A 15,350-nucleotide genomic window follows, 5' to 3' on the forward strand; every position below is an offset into this window, starting at 1 on the left:
GTTCTTAGTTCAGAACTAACGTCTCTTTCCAGGTTTTTTCCAGGCTTTTTCCAGGCTTTTTCTTTAGTTTTTAGTTCAGTACTAACGTCTCTTTCCAGGCCTTTTCTCTGCACAGACAGACTTTTTAGTTTTTACTGTAACTGATGATAAACTCTGACATTTCTGTTGTACTGATGCTGTAAAAACTTCAGATTTCTTTCATTATTTGTTCAGGAGGATCCTTCAGCTTCATTAAGTCATGTGACTTCTGCAGTTTTAATAAGCAGCTTCTAACACAGCAGACAGACATTTAAAATCGGTTTTATCTGTAAAAATAAAGCTCAAGGCCTCAGAGGAAGCTTCTGTTCTCAGTTATTTAAAGCTGCTCTTTCCTCAGGTGAAGTCTGGCTCATGTGACTTCAGTCCTGAAGTAAAACTCTTCAGTTTCACAGCTCGTTCTCATTCTTTTCTGCTTCCTCCTGAAGCCTCTCTCCCAGCAGGACTGAATACAGAGGAGCACACACAGCTCCGCTGGTTTTAAGCCTCAGAAAGCTGGAAAGTTTCAGCTTCACTTCAGCGGCTCCCTGTTTTCTTCAGTTTATGAGCCCCTGAAGGCTTTGCATTCTCCCTGATGTGTTTTCAGTTCTCCACAGCTTCTCTTCACCCACTCAGGACTCGGCTGCTGCTCCTCCCTCCCTCTGCAGCATCCTCACATCGCTGGTGGGGGGGTTTCTGCTCGTCTCTGAAGTCACGAGAACAAAACAAATGCAGCCAAAAAAAGCTGAAATATGTTGAAAATGACCTTCAGACCACTTAAAAACATGGAAACAGGGTAAAAAAGGAAGGAATGAGAGGAATTATTGAGAATGTTAAACTCAGACGGTGTAAATGAATTTATTTGATGGCATTTAACATCAGATTCTTCTCTTTTGCATGCTTTAGAAGCTGAAAACAACACTAATGACCTTGAAGGACCTTGAAGGCGGCGGTCCTGCAGGTCTCAGACGCTTCCCTGCTTCAGATTGGCTCAACCACAGGAAATATTCAACATGGATGTTTGCTCAGATGAATTATTCCAGCTTTACTCTGCAAGTCAAAGTCATCATGAACTTCAACTGGAAAACTTCTGAAGTGATAATAAAAACTGATTAAATTACACCTGAAGACGCCATTTACAGACTTTTCTTAAGAGCTAATGAACATCTTTTAAATTATGATAAATCTTAAATGATCATTTTAGATTGTTTAATTTTCAGAATTCATTTTTGTCTTTAAAGGAAGTTTAAGTTTGACTTTCTTATGTAGAAACAGAACAAATCTGCTCCTGATCCAGGCCTCACTTCTTTGTATTTCTCCATGAAAACAGGAACCAGCTGCAGAGACTGAAATATGTTCAAAGTATAAATATAAAGTTTAAACCCAGAATCTGAGGCAGAAACAGAGTTTGTTCAGTTCAAAGGAACTTTTCTCCCTGTTTCCCTTCCTTAAGAACGGCTTCTTGACAGCCACCCTTCCATGGAGACCATTTCTGATGAGGCTTGGGCCAACAGTAGATGGATCAGCTGAAGGTCCAGATGCAGCTCTCAGGTCCTGTCAGGTCACAGCTGGATTTTTTCCTCTTTCTTAAGGACATCACTTTCAGATCCTGTTCATCTGCTGGAGATAGTTTTTTAGGCCTGACACTTCTTCTTTTGTCCTCCACTTGTCCAGTTTCCTCAAATGTTTTAAGGACACACTGCACACCATGCTGAGATATGCCAAGTTTTCAGCTAATAGCTCTTTGGGAATCACCTTGTTGCTGCAGAAATCCTATTTTCTGTCTGTCAAACTGTGTTTTCTTTGCTGTTTTTCATAGATGCAGCTAAAGAAATGGGAACAAATGATGTGTCTTTGTGACAAAGTGCCTAAAGATCCAGTTTAAAACGGCTTCTTTGCTAAGTTGTCTGTTCTGTGTCGACACAACACTGGTTCATCCCTTGAGTTAGGAGCCTTTTTTCTGCCTGAATGCTTCATAGCTCAGAGTTAAGTGGCTGAACAAAGAAAAAACACTGAAAATGCTCAGGAACAAGGACTGAAGATGAGGGAAAAAGCAGAAAATGTCCAAAGAAAAACTGTGAAAGAGCTTCAGAAAGCTGCAGAACTATTGATCAGGACACTTTAAAGGTTTCAGAAAGCTGCAGAACTATTGATCAGGACACTTTAAAGGTTTCAGAAAGCTGCAGAACTGTTGATCAGGACACTTTAAAGGTTTCAGAAAGCTGCAGAACTGTTGATCAGGACACTTTAAAGGTTTCAGAAAGCTGCAGAACTGTTGATCAGGACACTTTAAAGGTTTCAGAAAGCTGCAGAACTGTTGATCAGGACACTTTAAAGGTTTCAGAAAGCTGCAGAACTGTTGATCAGGACACTTTAAAGGTTTCAGAAAGCTGCAGAACTGTTGATCAGGACACTTTAAATGTTTCAGAAAGCTGCAGAACTGTTGATCAGGACACTTTAAAGGTTTCAGAAAGCTGCAGAACTGTTGATCAGGACACTTTAAATGTTTCAGAAAGCTGCAGAACTGTTGATCAGGACACTTTAAAGGTTTCAGAAAGCTGCAGAACTGTTGATCAGGACACTTTAAAGGTTTCAGAAAGCTGCAGAACTGTTGATCAGGACACTTTAAAGGTTACAGAAAGCTGCAGAACTGTTGATCAGGACACTTTAAAGGTTTCAGAAAGCTGCAGAACTGTTGATCAGGACACTTTAAAGGTTTCAGAAAGCTGCAGAACTGTTGATCAGGACACTTTAAAGGTTTCAGAAAGCTGCAGAACTATTGATCAGGACACTTTAAATGTTTCAGAAAGCTGCAGAACTGTTGATCAGGACACTTTAAAGGTTTCAGAAAGCTGCAGAACTGTTGATCAGGACACTTTAAAGGTTTCAGAAAGCTGCAGAACTGTTGATCAGGACACTTTAAAGGTTTCAGAAAGCTGCAGAACTGTTGATCAGGACACTTTAAAGGTTACAGAAAGCTGCAGAACTGTTGATCAGGACACTTTAAAGGTTACAGAAAGCTGCAGAACTGTTGATCAGGACACTTTAAAGGTTTCAGAAAGCTGCAGAACTGTTGATCAGGACACTTTAAAGGTCACAGGAAGTCTGGAAGAAATGAAGCTGGATCAGGACTCTTGGTGTAATAATTTTGTTCAGATTCTTCAACATAAACCAAAAACAAACTTTGGATTGAAACTGAATATGAATCATGATGCATTTCAACATTTTCTGAGACGTGTTCGGCTGTTTGGAGCAACAGAAGCTTCCTTCCAGGCTGAAAGCAGCATGTGGGAACCTTTAGAAGCAGTAAAATACCTTTATGGGTTTTAAAGATGGGGTGTGGTTCAGGGTTTCCAGATGTGGGAGCTTTGTTTTTCTGGTTTAAATTTAATTCGGATACACAGCAGAGCAGCTCATGTTCCCTTTAAAAACCACAACATTAAAAGGTATTTTCTTTTTTAACTTTTGGATATGGAGAACATGTAAAATGTTCCTGAAGGAGGAGGAAATGGAGAGAATTTCACTGCTTGTAAACGAGCAAAAGGAAAAACTGAGGCTTTCACACTGATTTATGGAAAACTTAAAGAAAAGAACAAACCAACAGAAATATGATGCAACATAATGGAGATTCGTTTCATTTATTGAGGCTGTGGATGGAGACGAGCCGCTTCAGTCATCGGGCTTCGTCTCGTTTTTTCAGAGGACGGTCGTTCAGCGAGGGACAGAAAACAAGTTCAGATTCATTTTACAGCTTTAAAGTCCGAAATCTCCCGAGGCGTCGCTCAGACCTGCAGCACAGAGAGGAAATCCACCGAATACTACGAGCACGGCTGAAATAAACCGCCACCAGAGAACCAACGACAGATAAATCCACCACTGAAAGTAGTCCCCGACAGGTGCAGCGTTTCTTCCTGCTCGTTACAATCAAACTACATGTTTTAGGGCTTCTTTAAAGCTTTAGAAGGAACTAATGGACTCAGGCAGGAGGCTTTAGCTCCTCCCCCCCGGTGCTGATTACAACCACACAAAGTGGCGTCCGCGCTGGCGCCGGACGCTTCGACACAGTCAACACACTCCCACAAACACACGTTTATTTTCATAGATGGAAACATGTTTCAGCGAGTGAGCCCGGCCCGACACACAAGAACAGGAAATAAAGTAAAAACACATTCTGAGGGTGGCGTGGCGGCCCAGAGCTGGAGTGGCGATAGCAGCGCTGGTCCCGGATCAGCCTCCGACAGCAAGAGTTCAAACCGACCTGGATCTGCTCTGTTTCTTTTTTTTTTAAAACCAATCAGCAGCTTGAAAAGCGTCAGGTGACACAGAGGTGACCAATGGGAGGGGAAGCCCCGCCTCCACAAAACCAGGAAGTGCCTCTCTCATTGGTGCAGAACCGGCCAGTCTCCTCGCATCATTCCAGCAGAGCAGACCCGCCCGGCCGCTCCGCCGCAGCACACCGGTCAACCCCCTCTTCTCTGGCCCCTCCCATCACCTCAGCGCTGGGCTGCGATTGGTGGAAGTGTGGGGGTGGGGAGGCAGGGCTCACTGCTGTTTGGACCTCCAGATCCGCGAGGTGATGGAGCTGAGAGAGAGTCCCTGCTTCTTCTGCTGGGACAGCGCGGCCAGGCGCTGCTCCTCCTCCTGCCGGGCGGAAACAGAGTCAAACCAGGCCCAGAAGGTCCCAGCACAAAGCACCAAGGTGCGTTAGGTTTCCACACCTACCTGCGCCAGCTGGGCCTGTCTGCGCTTAAACGCCTCGATGGGGTCCTCCTCCAGGGCGTAGTTCTCCAGCACCAAGCGAACGTCGTCCACTCCGCTCAGAGCGATGGCTGCAGAAGACGAGGAGAGAGGAAGTCAGTTCAGCTGTTTTTCACCCTCACAGTGAATCAAACCCTGCCTGAACCTTTAAAGAGTTCAAACCCTGCCTGAACCTTTAAAGGCAGGAAAACAGCAACATTCAAACCCTGCCTGAACCTTTAAAGGCTGGAAAACAGCAGCGTTCAAACCCTGCCTGAACCTTTAAAGGCTGGAAAACAGCAACGTTCAAACCCTGCCTGAACCTTTAAAGGCAGGAAAACAGCAACGTTCAAACCCTGCCTGAACCTTTAAAGAGTTCAAACCCTGCCTGAACCTTTAAAGAGTTCAAACCCTGCCTGAACCTTTAAAGGCAGGAAAACAGCAACATTCAAACCCTGCCTGAACCTTTAAAGAGTTCAAACCCTGCCTGAACCTTTAAAGAGTTCAAACCCTGCCTGAACCTTTAAAGGCAGGAAAACAGCAACATTCAAACCCTGCCTGAACCTTTAAAGGCTGGAAAACAGCAGCGTTCAAACCCTGCCTGAACCTTTAAAGGCTGGAAAACAGCAACGTTCAAACCCTGCCTGAACCTTTAAAGGCTGGAAAACAGCAGCGTTCAAACCCTGCCTGAACCTTTAAAGGCTGGAAAACAGCAACGTTCAAACCCTGCCTGAACCTTTAAAGGCTGGAAAACAGCAGCGTTCAAACCCTGCCTGAACCTTTAAAGAGTTCAAACCCTGCCTGAACCTTTAAAGGCAGGAAAACAGCAACATTCAAACCCTGCCTGAACCTTTAAAGGCTGGAAAACAGCAGCGTTCAAACCCTGCCTGAACCTTTAAAGGCTGGAAAACAGCAACGTTCAAACCCTGCCTGAACCTTTAAAGGCTGGAAAACAGCAGCGTTCAAACCCTGCCTGAACCTTTAAAGAGTTCAAACCCTGCCTGAACCTTTAAAGGCAGGAAAACAGCAACGTTCAAACCCTGCCTGAACCTTTAAAGAGTGGAAAACAGCAGCGTTCAAACCCTGCCTGAACCTTTAAAGGCTGGAAAACAGCAGCGTTCAAACCCTGCCTGAACCTTTAAAGGCTGGAAAACAGCAGCGTTCAAACCCTGCCTGAACCTTTAAAGGCTGGAAAACAGCAGCGTTCAAACCCTGCCTGAACCTTTAAAGGCTGGAAAACAGCAACGTTCAAACCCTGCCTGAACCTTTAAAGGCAGGAAAACAGCAGCGTTCACCCAAAGAAGCTCTTTAAGGAAACCTTTGTAGCACCTGTGGACGAGAACGAGCCTCAGCTGCAGCTGCTGCAGCGAAATCTAAAGCAAATAGTTGCTGCTCAAACATATCGTTTCTTTATCTTCTAAAAGCAGAAATGGAGCATCAGCCGAGCTCAGTAACACCAGCAGCAGGTCCAAATGGGATCATTTGGGATCAGGCCCTGACCTGGAAGTGTTACCCTGCAGCCCACCACCGTCTGAACCCCCGGCGGCGTGCGGTCAGAAGGTCGGCGTGGGGCTAAGGGCGCTTAGTCAGACACGTAAAGGCAGAAAACACGAAGCAGCCACACCGGGAAGGTGCTGAAATCACAGAGAAGTTCACCCAATTCAGGGCTTGGGACCAGCGGCCCGTTTGGAGCCCCACCTTCTCAGCACGCCACCTGCGCTGTGACCACAAAGAGAAGGAAACCGGCGCCCTCTGCAGAGAGCTTCCTGCTCTGAAGTCGGGTTCTTTCTGTAGTTTAAGCTCAGTTTTACTGGAAATCATTTGCTAAAAAAAGAACAAAAGAGCAGTTTTGGATGGATTTTTAAACACATCTCCTGATGCTGTGATGTCATCGGCCACAACAATCAGGAAGTGAAAATGTGAGTTTGTGACGGCGCGTTTTTATGGTTTTACAGTAAGAAGTTATTTGCAGACTTCTGTAACCCAGTGACCCCACCGTGCAACTTCCTTACAAGATGTGTGACATCAGAGGTCGTCTAAAACAACGCGTCAGAAAGCTGAAGCCAAACTGAAGCGTTTCAGACAGGATGTGACATCATGAGGCTGTTTCAGCTCGTCTAAAACAACACGTCAGAAAGCTGAAGCCAAACTGAAGCCAAACTGAAGCGTTTCAGACAGGATGTGACATCATGAGGCTGTTTCAGCTCGTCTAAAACAACACGTAGGAAAGCTGAAGCCAAACTGAAGCGTTTCAGACAGGATGTGACATCATGAGGCTGTTTCAGCTGGTCTAAAACAACACGTCCATCACAGGAGCCAAACTGAAGCGTTTCAGACAGGATGTGACATCATGAGGCTGTTTCAGCTCGTCTAAAACAACACGTCAGAAAGCTGAAGCCAAACTGAAGCGTTTCAGACAGGATGTGACATCATGAGGCTGTTTCAGCTCGTCTAAAACAACACGTAGGAAAGCTGAAGCCAAACTGAAGCGTTTCAGACAGGATGTGACATCATGAGGCTGTTTCAGCTCGTCTAAAACAACACGTCAGAAAGCTGAAGCCAAACTGAAGCGTTTCAGACAGGATGTGACATCATGAGGCTGTTTCAGCTCGTCTAAAACAACACGTCCATCACAGGAGCCAAACTGAAGCGTTTCAGACAGGATGTGACCTCAGAGGCTGGTGTTCATAATTTTTAAGCCGTTCTTGGTTCCCAAAAGCTTCTTTTTTTGATCCGAGGGCTTCTTTGGACTGAAGGAAGCGCACGGACCCGATGGGCTCGCCCTCCGACTTACTTTTGAGGAAGTTGGCGAGGTCGTAGAGCGTTCGATCTTCTGAGTTCCCGTCCCATTTCTTCAGGGCCATGCCGTTGAAAGGCTGCAGCTGGAACGCCTCCCGCTTACAGTCCACCACGATCACTTTGCTGGTGTCTCGGTTCAGACACGAAACATCCTGAAAAACAAGGAAATCCAACGTGAGCAGGCCGTAAAACGACAGCTAAAGGTTTTACCCCCCCCCCAACATAATGAGCTTTTACAGCCTGATCAAACACGACTTTATCACCTTAATGATCCTTAATACTCAGACATTAAAACACACTTTCCCTGTTAGCTCCAGCTGGTGTGTGTGACAGACAGATGGAGGAGGATGCTGCTTCTCATCTCCATCATCAGGCTCATCTGGTGCCAGCCAGAACCCCCCCCCCCCCCCCCCACAGAAAACTGCTGCTGTGTGCGTTTAAAGCCCAGCAGACGCCACCCTCCACAGCCCGTGAATGGAAAGGCATCCATCTTCCCTCAGAGTGAGTGTTTGATGGATGGATTTCAGCTCCTCAAACTGCTTCCAAGGCTCACATCCAACCTGGTTGAAGTGGTTAAAGAGTCCAGCTGTGATGCAAAGATGAGGGCTTGAGAGGAGGTTGGAGCCTGTTAACTCAGTTAGAATGAGAGTAAACAGCCTTTTTATTCAGTCCTGCCAGCTGATTCTGAGGAGATCCGGTGTATAAAAGCTGGGATTCCTCCCCATCAGTGAAACGGTTTCCTCTGCAGGCAGCAGCTTCCCAACATGCCCTAAATGTCCCGAGTTTCCTCAGTTTCTGCTGTACTGAAGCCAAAAAACTGACCAAAAAGAATGCGTTTATGGTTCTGCTGCAACGTGAATCCTTCAGGTGTCTTTAAACCCAACGATTTGATTGGCTGCACAGACATTTAAATAGTGAACAGCTCAGTAAATGTGTCATTAGTTTGGCTGCTTTCCAGCACATTCATTAAATAAAAAGGGGAAAATCTCCTTTCTTTAGTGTCTTTCTCACGTTTCTTCCTTCTAATAACAACCAAACCTTTGCTCATGAGATCTGGGATCTTCAGCTGGTTGAAGTCACTTTGTCCTCCATCCAAGGGTCAGTGCACCGAGGTCAACATCTTTAACTTTAAAAACCAGGTTCCGCTTTTTACCTCCATCATTTACGTTAGTTTCCTCCGGCGCCACATGACAGAGCGAAGGGAAGCCGGTCAGGAGCTGATCTGACTCGACAGCAACTGGTTTATATTCCTCCAAGTGCAGTAAACCCACCGATAAAATGATAGATAACGGATCTGAGAGTCGGGTCAAACTCTCTGAACCTGGTTAGAAACGGCTGCTGGTGGCAGGAGACGTGATTCCAGACAGTTTTCTCACTGATGAAGTTACACCTGCAGACCAAAACCAGCAACTGGAGCAGCTCCAGCCTCTGGATTACGACCCAGCTGACTTTCAGATGAGGAACAGAGTTTAAATTGTTCAGTTTCATACGGTTTGCATGTGTGAAACTGCTGTTATTCACACTATAAAGTGGTCACTCCAGCTTCTCTGGCATCACGACTTCACCTCATAATGCTGCACAGTTCAATTTAAATTAGAAGATGGATGCAAATTCATCTGTTCTCAGTTAGAATGAGAGTAAACAGCCTTTTTATTCAGTCCTGCCAGCTGATTCTGAGGAGATCCGGTGTATTAAAGCTGGGATTCCTCCCCATCAGTGAAACGGTTTCCTCTGCAGGCAGCAGCTTCCTAACATGCCCTAAATGTCCCGAGTTTCCTCAGTTTCTGCTGTACTGAAGCCAAAAAACTGACCAAAAAGAATGCGTTTATGGTTCTGCTGCAACGTGAATCCTTCAGGTGTCTTTAAACCCAACGATTTGATTGGCTGCACAGATATTTAAATAGTGAACAGCTCAGTAAATGTGTCATTAGTTTGGCTGCTTTCCAGCACATTCATTAAATAAAAGGGGAAAATCTCCTTTCTTTAGTGTCTTTCTCACGTTTCTTCCTTCTAATAACAACCAAACCTTTGCTCATGAGAGCAGAATCATGCTTCAGCTCTCTGGGATCTTTGGTCATCAGCTGGTTGAAGTCACTTTGTCCTCCATCCAAGGGTCAGTGCACCGAGGTTAACACCTTTAACTTTAAAAACCAGGTTCCTCTTTTTACCTCCATCATTTACGTTAGTTTCCTCCGGCGCCACATGACAGAGCGAAGGGAAGCGGGTCAGGAGCTGATCTGACTCGACAGCAACTGGTTTATATTCCTCTAAGTGCAGTAAACCCACCGATAAAATGATAGATAACGGATCTGAGAGTCGGGTCAAACTCTCTGAACCTGGTTAGAAACGGCTGCTGGTGGCAGGAGACGTGATTCCAGACAGTTTTCTCACTGATGAAGTTACACCTGCAGACCAAAACCAGCAACTGGAGCAGCTCCAGCCTCTGGATTACGACCCAGCTGACTTTCAGATAAGGAAAAGAGTTTAAATTGTTCAGTTTCATACGCTTTGCATGTGTGAAACTGCTGTTATTCACACTATAAAGTGGTCACTCCAGCTTCTCTGGCATCACGACTTCACCTCATAATGCTGCACAGTTCAATTTAAATTAGAAGAGAATCTGCTTTTAAAAAAAAAGAGGAAACTAACTGGAAATGATGCAAGATGAATTCCTGAAAAGCTCCGAAAAGTGTGCTGAACACAGCTCTTTAACGGCAGCCTTTCTCACACTCGGTTCCATCAATGAAAGGTCGCGCTCCGACAGCTTCCTCAGCGGCTCACTTCTCTGGGCTTTTGTAGGAGAACGCAGCTCGTCACGTCTGCCGTGTGATGGTATTGGCAGCAGCCATCTGTGCAGATTAGAAGCAGGAAGGACATCGACTTCAGCTCTGTTCACGCCGCGGTAAAAAGCACAGATTTGACCGTGTGCAGGAGCTGCAAAATCAGACCGTTTCAGAGACAATGAGCTCATTATTCCACACCTCAGGGGAGAGAACAGCTGCTGTTCTTAAAGGTTCCTCCATGATCATCTTTTCTTTAACATTTCTTTAAAAGATTAGATCCAGATCTAATTTATTTTACATGTTTCCATAGAAACAGCTGCAGAGATTCACTGAAACTGAGGCAGAAAGTTTTTCTCAGTTCTCAGCAGCTTTAAAGTGAATCTCTGGTCTGAGCTCCTTTATTCTCCAACACAGCCTGAACCCTCTGAGACCAGCTTTCTGTCATTTCTTTAAGGAGTCTTCAGGAATAGTTCTCCGGGCTTCTTGAAGGACATCCCAAAGCTCTTCTTTGGATGTGGGCTGCCTTTTGTTCCGTTCTCTGTCAGATGATCCCACACTGCTTCAATAATGTTGAGGTCCGGGCTCTGGGGAGGATTCATCCCTCCATAAGACCTGTTGCCACTGATTTTCAGTCCACTTCTTGTGTCATTTGGCACAGCTCAGCCTTTTCTCCCTGTTTCCCTTCCTTAAGAACGGCTTCTTGACAGCCACCCTTCCATGGAGCCCATTTCTGATGAGGCTTGGGCCAACAGTAGATGGATCAGCTGAAGGTCCAGATGCATCTCTCAGGTCCTGTCAGGTCACAGCTGGATTTTTTCCTCTTTCTTAAGGACATCACTTTCAGATACAGACACAACACTGGTTCATCCCTTGAGTTAGGAGCCTTTTTTCTGCCTGAATGGGTCAAAGGTCAGAGTTAAGTGGCTGAACAAAGAAAAAACACTGAAAATGTTCAGGAACAAGGACTGAAGATGAGGGAAAAAGCAGAAAATGTCCAAAGAAAAACTGTGAAAGCTTCAGAAAGCTGCAGAACTATTGATCAGGACACTTTAAAGGTTTCAGAAAGCTGCAGAACTGTTGATCAGGACACTTTAAAGGTTTCAGAAAGCTGCAGAACTGTTGATCAGGACACTTTAAAGGTTTCAGAAAGCTGCAGAACTATTGATCAGGACACTTTAAAGGTTACAGAAAGCTGCAGAACTGTTGATCAGGACACTTTAAAGGTTTCAGAAAGCTGCAGAACTGTTGATCAGGACACTTTAAAGGTCACAGGAGAGTCTGGATGAAACTAAAGAGGCGCCGTGTTGAGTCTTTGGACCATTGTGAACGTGTTTTAGTGTCATAAATATTAAACATCAGGCTTATAAAAACTGCCACAGGACGGATAATCCGACTGTTGTGCTTCTTGCAGCCAACACACAATAAGACGTCTGATCCACTTCAGGCCCGCCGCGACGCTCAGATGCAGGCCAGGAAACAATGGCAGCAGGAGGGTCACCGGAGAGGCTAACGAGGAGATATTTCAGTCCGAGGCATTCGTTTAAATGTTCTGAAGTGATGTCAGACGGTGGAAAAGAAAACAGCCGGTGGAATCAGCGCAATAAGCTCCCTCATTAGACTAAACCCTGCCAGTGTTTTCTGCTCATTAGAGATGAAGCAACTCCACTCATCTGAGGTCAGAGCCAGAAATACTTTAAGCAAACAACAACTTCCTGCTTCTTCCACATTTTTATTTCACTATATCTGTAACCAGCTCCTATGAGTGAGTCTAAGTAGGATTTTAAAGCATTTTTTTTCTCATTTACGGCAGAAAATGCACAATCACAGCAAATAACAATGTCTTTACGGGTGATTTAACAACTTTCTCTGGACATATGCAGGATTTGTAACTCTCCCTCAGCATATGGGGCATTAATAACTCTCTCCGAGCATCTGCTGTGCTCGGCTCTGTCTTGGCTTTATGGAGATGAGAAGATAAAGTGTGTCTTCTTTCTGAGAAGTAGGTTAACCAGCTCCTTACAGCCACCAGACTGGTTTTCAATTAAAAAAACAGAGATGACAGTTGGAGGGAGCCAGAGGGAGGGAGGAGGGAGGGAGGCTGGGGTGAGGGAGGGAGAAGAGGAGGTGAGATAAGAGGAAGAAGGGAGAGAGGAGGCAGAAGGTTAATGAGGCCTGGGGGGGGCAGAGAGGAGGAGGAGAAATCAATGTGGGCAGCAGAAGGCAGCCATGGAGCGCAGACATGGGGGGGAACACAGACCTGTGGAGGCCGGCTCACCCAACTGGAACAGGAAGCCCCGCCCCCTCAGAGGTTAAGGCGCTAAACGTGAAATAAAGAATGAAACGAAAGAAACGCAGAGCAGAAAAGGTTCTGATCAGAGTCAGAATCCAGCTTCTGTATTTCTGTGAATATCAGCTAAAGTTGTCCTTCGTATTTTTACAGTAAAACGCCGTTTAGGAGTCACACCTTCCTCAGATATAACCCATGCTGTCCCTCCCTCCCACATGTGGAAACAAAAGAAACCCAGAGCAGAAAAGGTTCTGATCAGAGTCAGAATCCAGCACCGGGCAGCTTCTCACTTCTCAAACCTCTGGGTCTGTATTTCTGTGAATATCAGCTTTATTTCAAAGTTGTCCTTCGTATTTTTACAGTAAAACGCCGTTTAGGAGTCACACCTTCCTCAGATACAACCCATGCTGTCCCTCCCTCCCTCCCACATGTGGAAACAAAAGAAACCCAGAGCAGAAAAGGTTCTGATCAGAGTCAGAATCCAGCTTCTGTATTTCTGTGAATATCAGCTAAAGTGGTCCTTCGTAGTTTTACAGTAAAACGCCGTTTAGGAGTCACACCTTCCCCAGATACAACCCATGCTGTCCCTCCCTCCCTCCCACATGTGGAAACAAAAGAAACCCAGAGCAGAAAAGGTTCTGATCAGAGTCAGAATCCAGCTTCTGTATTTCTGTGAATATCAGCTAAAGTTGCCCTTCGTATTTTTACAGTAAAACGCCGTTTAGGAGTCACACCTTCCTCAGATATAACCCATGCTGTCCCTCCCTCCCACATGTGGAAACAAAAGAAACCCAGAGCAGAAAAGGTTCTGATCAGAGTCAGAATCCAGCACCGGGCAGCTTCTCACTTCTCAAACCTCTGGGTCTGTATTTCTGTGAATATCAGCTTTATTTCAAAGTTGTCCTTCGTATTTTTACAGTAAAACGCCGTTTAGGAGTCACACCTTCCTCAGATACAACCCATGCTGTCCCTCCCTCCCTCCCACATGTGGAAACAAAAGAAACCCAGAGCAGAAAAGGTTCTGATCAGAGTCAGAATCCAGCTTCTGTATTTCTGTGAATATCAGCTAAAGTGGTCCTTCGTAGTTTTACAGTAAAACGCCGTTTAGGAGTCACACCTTCCCCAGATACAACCCATGCTGTCCCTCCCTCCCTCCCACATGTGGAAACAAAAGAAACCCAGAGCAGAAAAGGTTCTGATCAGAGTCAGAATCCAGCTTCTGTATTTCTGTGAATATCAGCTAAAGTTGCCCTTCGTATTTTTACAGTAAAACGCCGTTTAGGAGTCACACCTTCCTCAGATACAACCCACATGGGGATGGTTCGGTGCATGCGTGACCCCGGGAACACGCGTGTGTCATGGCTACCTGTCCCTCCCTCCCTCCCACATGTGGAAACAAAAGAAACCCAGAGCAGAAAAGGTTCTGATCAGAGTCAGAATCCAGAATCCAGCACCGGGAAGCTTCTGTATTTCTGTGAATATCAGCTAAAGTTGTCCTTTGTATTTTTACAGTAAAACGCCGTTTAGGAGTCACATCTTCCTCAGATATAACCCATGCTTTCCCTCCCGCCCACATGTGGAAACAGCTGGCTCTGACAGTCGTACCTTTACATGATGGCCCTCCATGTAGCGCGTGGCGTCTCTGAAGAGGCGGTACATGACGAAGCCCTGAGGGTCGATGCTGTCGATCAGAGGATACGCCGTCTGCAAAGGAACGAGACACAACAGTCGAGTTGTTGTTGCAACAGCGACCAGAACAATCAAAGCCGTCTGCTGTGGACCAAGCAAGGGAAGCAGTGCTGAAAAACCTCCCTGAGCGCACGCTTTAGGGGCGTTTGGGAAGCCGAAGACGACCGTAAACAAGTCGCCTCGCATCCCAAACAAACAGAGCCGGCCGCGTTAGCATCTGAAAGCAGATCAGCAACAGTGGAGCACAGAATTACCATGCCGGTCTCCGCGGTGAAGATGACGATCTCATAGAGCGGCGCCAGCTGCTGGAACAGGTAGTCGATGCCAGGACGCTTCTTAAAGCGCCAACCGGTCGACAACTGCACAGGCGAGACAAACACACAAAGAAAGCCGCTTTAAAACATGTGAGAAGGTTTCCAGGAGCAGCTGCACTGAACACAGAGGCATCTTCCTCTTTCTGAACCCCAGCATCACTTCAAAGACACAGTTATGAAAAGATGGCATCACTTATTTTGACCCGTCAATAGAAAATAACACCAACAACTCACATTTAGGCATTTTGTCTCATATTCGTCCCACATTTAAATGTAAAAAAAAGTCAAATTAAACCCAACAGACAGAATAAAACACCAAATAGCAACAAGCTGCTCTGGCCTGACTGTTTTCCAGCCTTTGACCATCGCTGGGAGCTCATTTTAGACACAGATGAGCCACAAAGTTAACAAAAACCAAGAAAGCAAAGTTTAATCAGCTGATTGCTGGAGTTTTGGTCCCACAGCATCAGTGCAGAACACTGCGGCTTGTATGTAATAGAAAAAGATTAATTATTCACTTTACAGCACTTTTTATTGCCTTTCTGCACAGTTTTGACTCTTCAAACAGATGATGGAGCCCGAAATATGAGATATTTGTGTAATTGTGGTTGGTGCAGAAGTCTGAGCTAAACTCAGACTTCTGAACTGTGATTAAAACTTCTTCAGGAGATGAAGTGATGGATCAGAGTCGAGTTTCTGTTCAGGACTGATGAAAATCTGAAGCTT

The 15,350-nt window shown here is 45.5% G+C and overlaps 1 protein-coding gene across 1 annotated transcript in view; it reads right to left on the bottom strand.

Moving 5' to 3' along the window:
• Window positions 1–4,457: 4,457 nt before the first annotated feature.
• Window positions 4,458–15,350, bottom strand: part of timm50 (translocase of inner mitochondrial membrane 50 homolog (S. cerevisiae)) — a 53,074-nt gene continuing 42,181 nt past the window's right edge. The window contains exons 7-11 of the mRNA XM_072391880.1: window positions 14,565–14,669; window positions 14,227–14,325; window positions 7,547–7,703; window positions 4,738–4,844; window positions 4,458–4,656 (exon numbers count right to left, since the gene is read on the bottom strand). Coding sequence (XP_072247981.1) covers window positions 4,558–4,656; window positions 4,738–4,844; window positions 7,547–7,703; window positions 14,227–14,325; window positions 14,565–14,669 — 567 coding nt within the window. The 3' untranslated portion in view covers window positions 4,458–4,557. The remainder of the gene's footprint in view (window positions 4,657–4,737; window positions 4,845–7,546; window positions 7,704–14,226; window positions 14,326–14,564; window positions 14,670–15,350) is intronic.

Source organism: Leuresthes tenuis, unplaced genomic scaffold (genome assembly GCF_036924035.1).
Source record: "Leuresthes tenuis unplaced genomic scaffold, fLeuTen1.0.hap1 SCAF_9, whole genome shotgun sequence".
Lineage (NCBI taxonomy): Eukaryota > Metazoa > Chordata > Actinopteri > Atheriniformes > Atherinopsidae > Leuresthes > Leuresthes tenuis.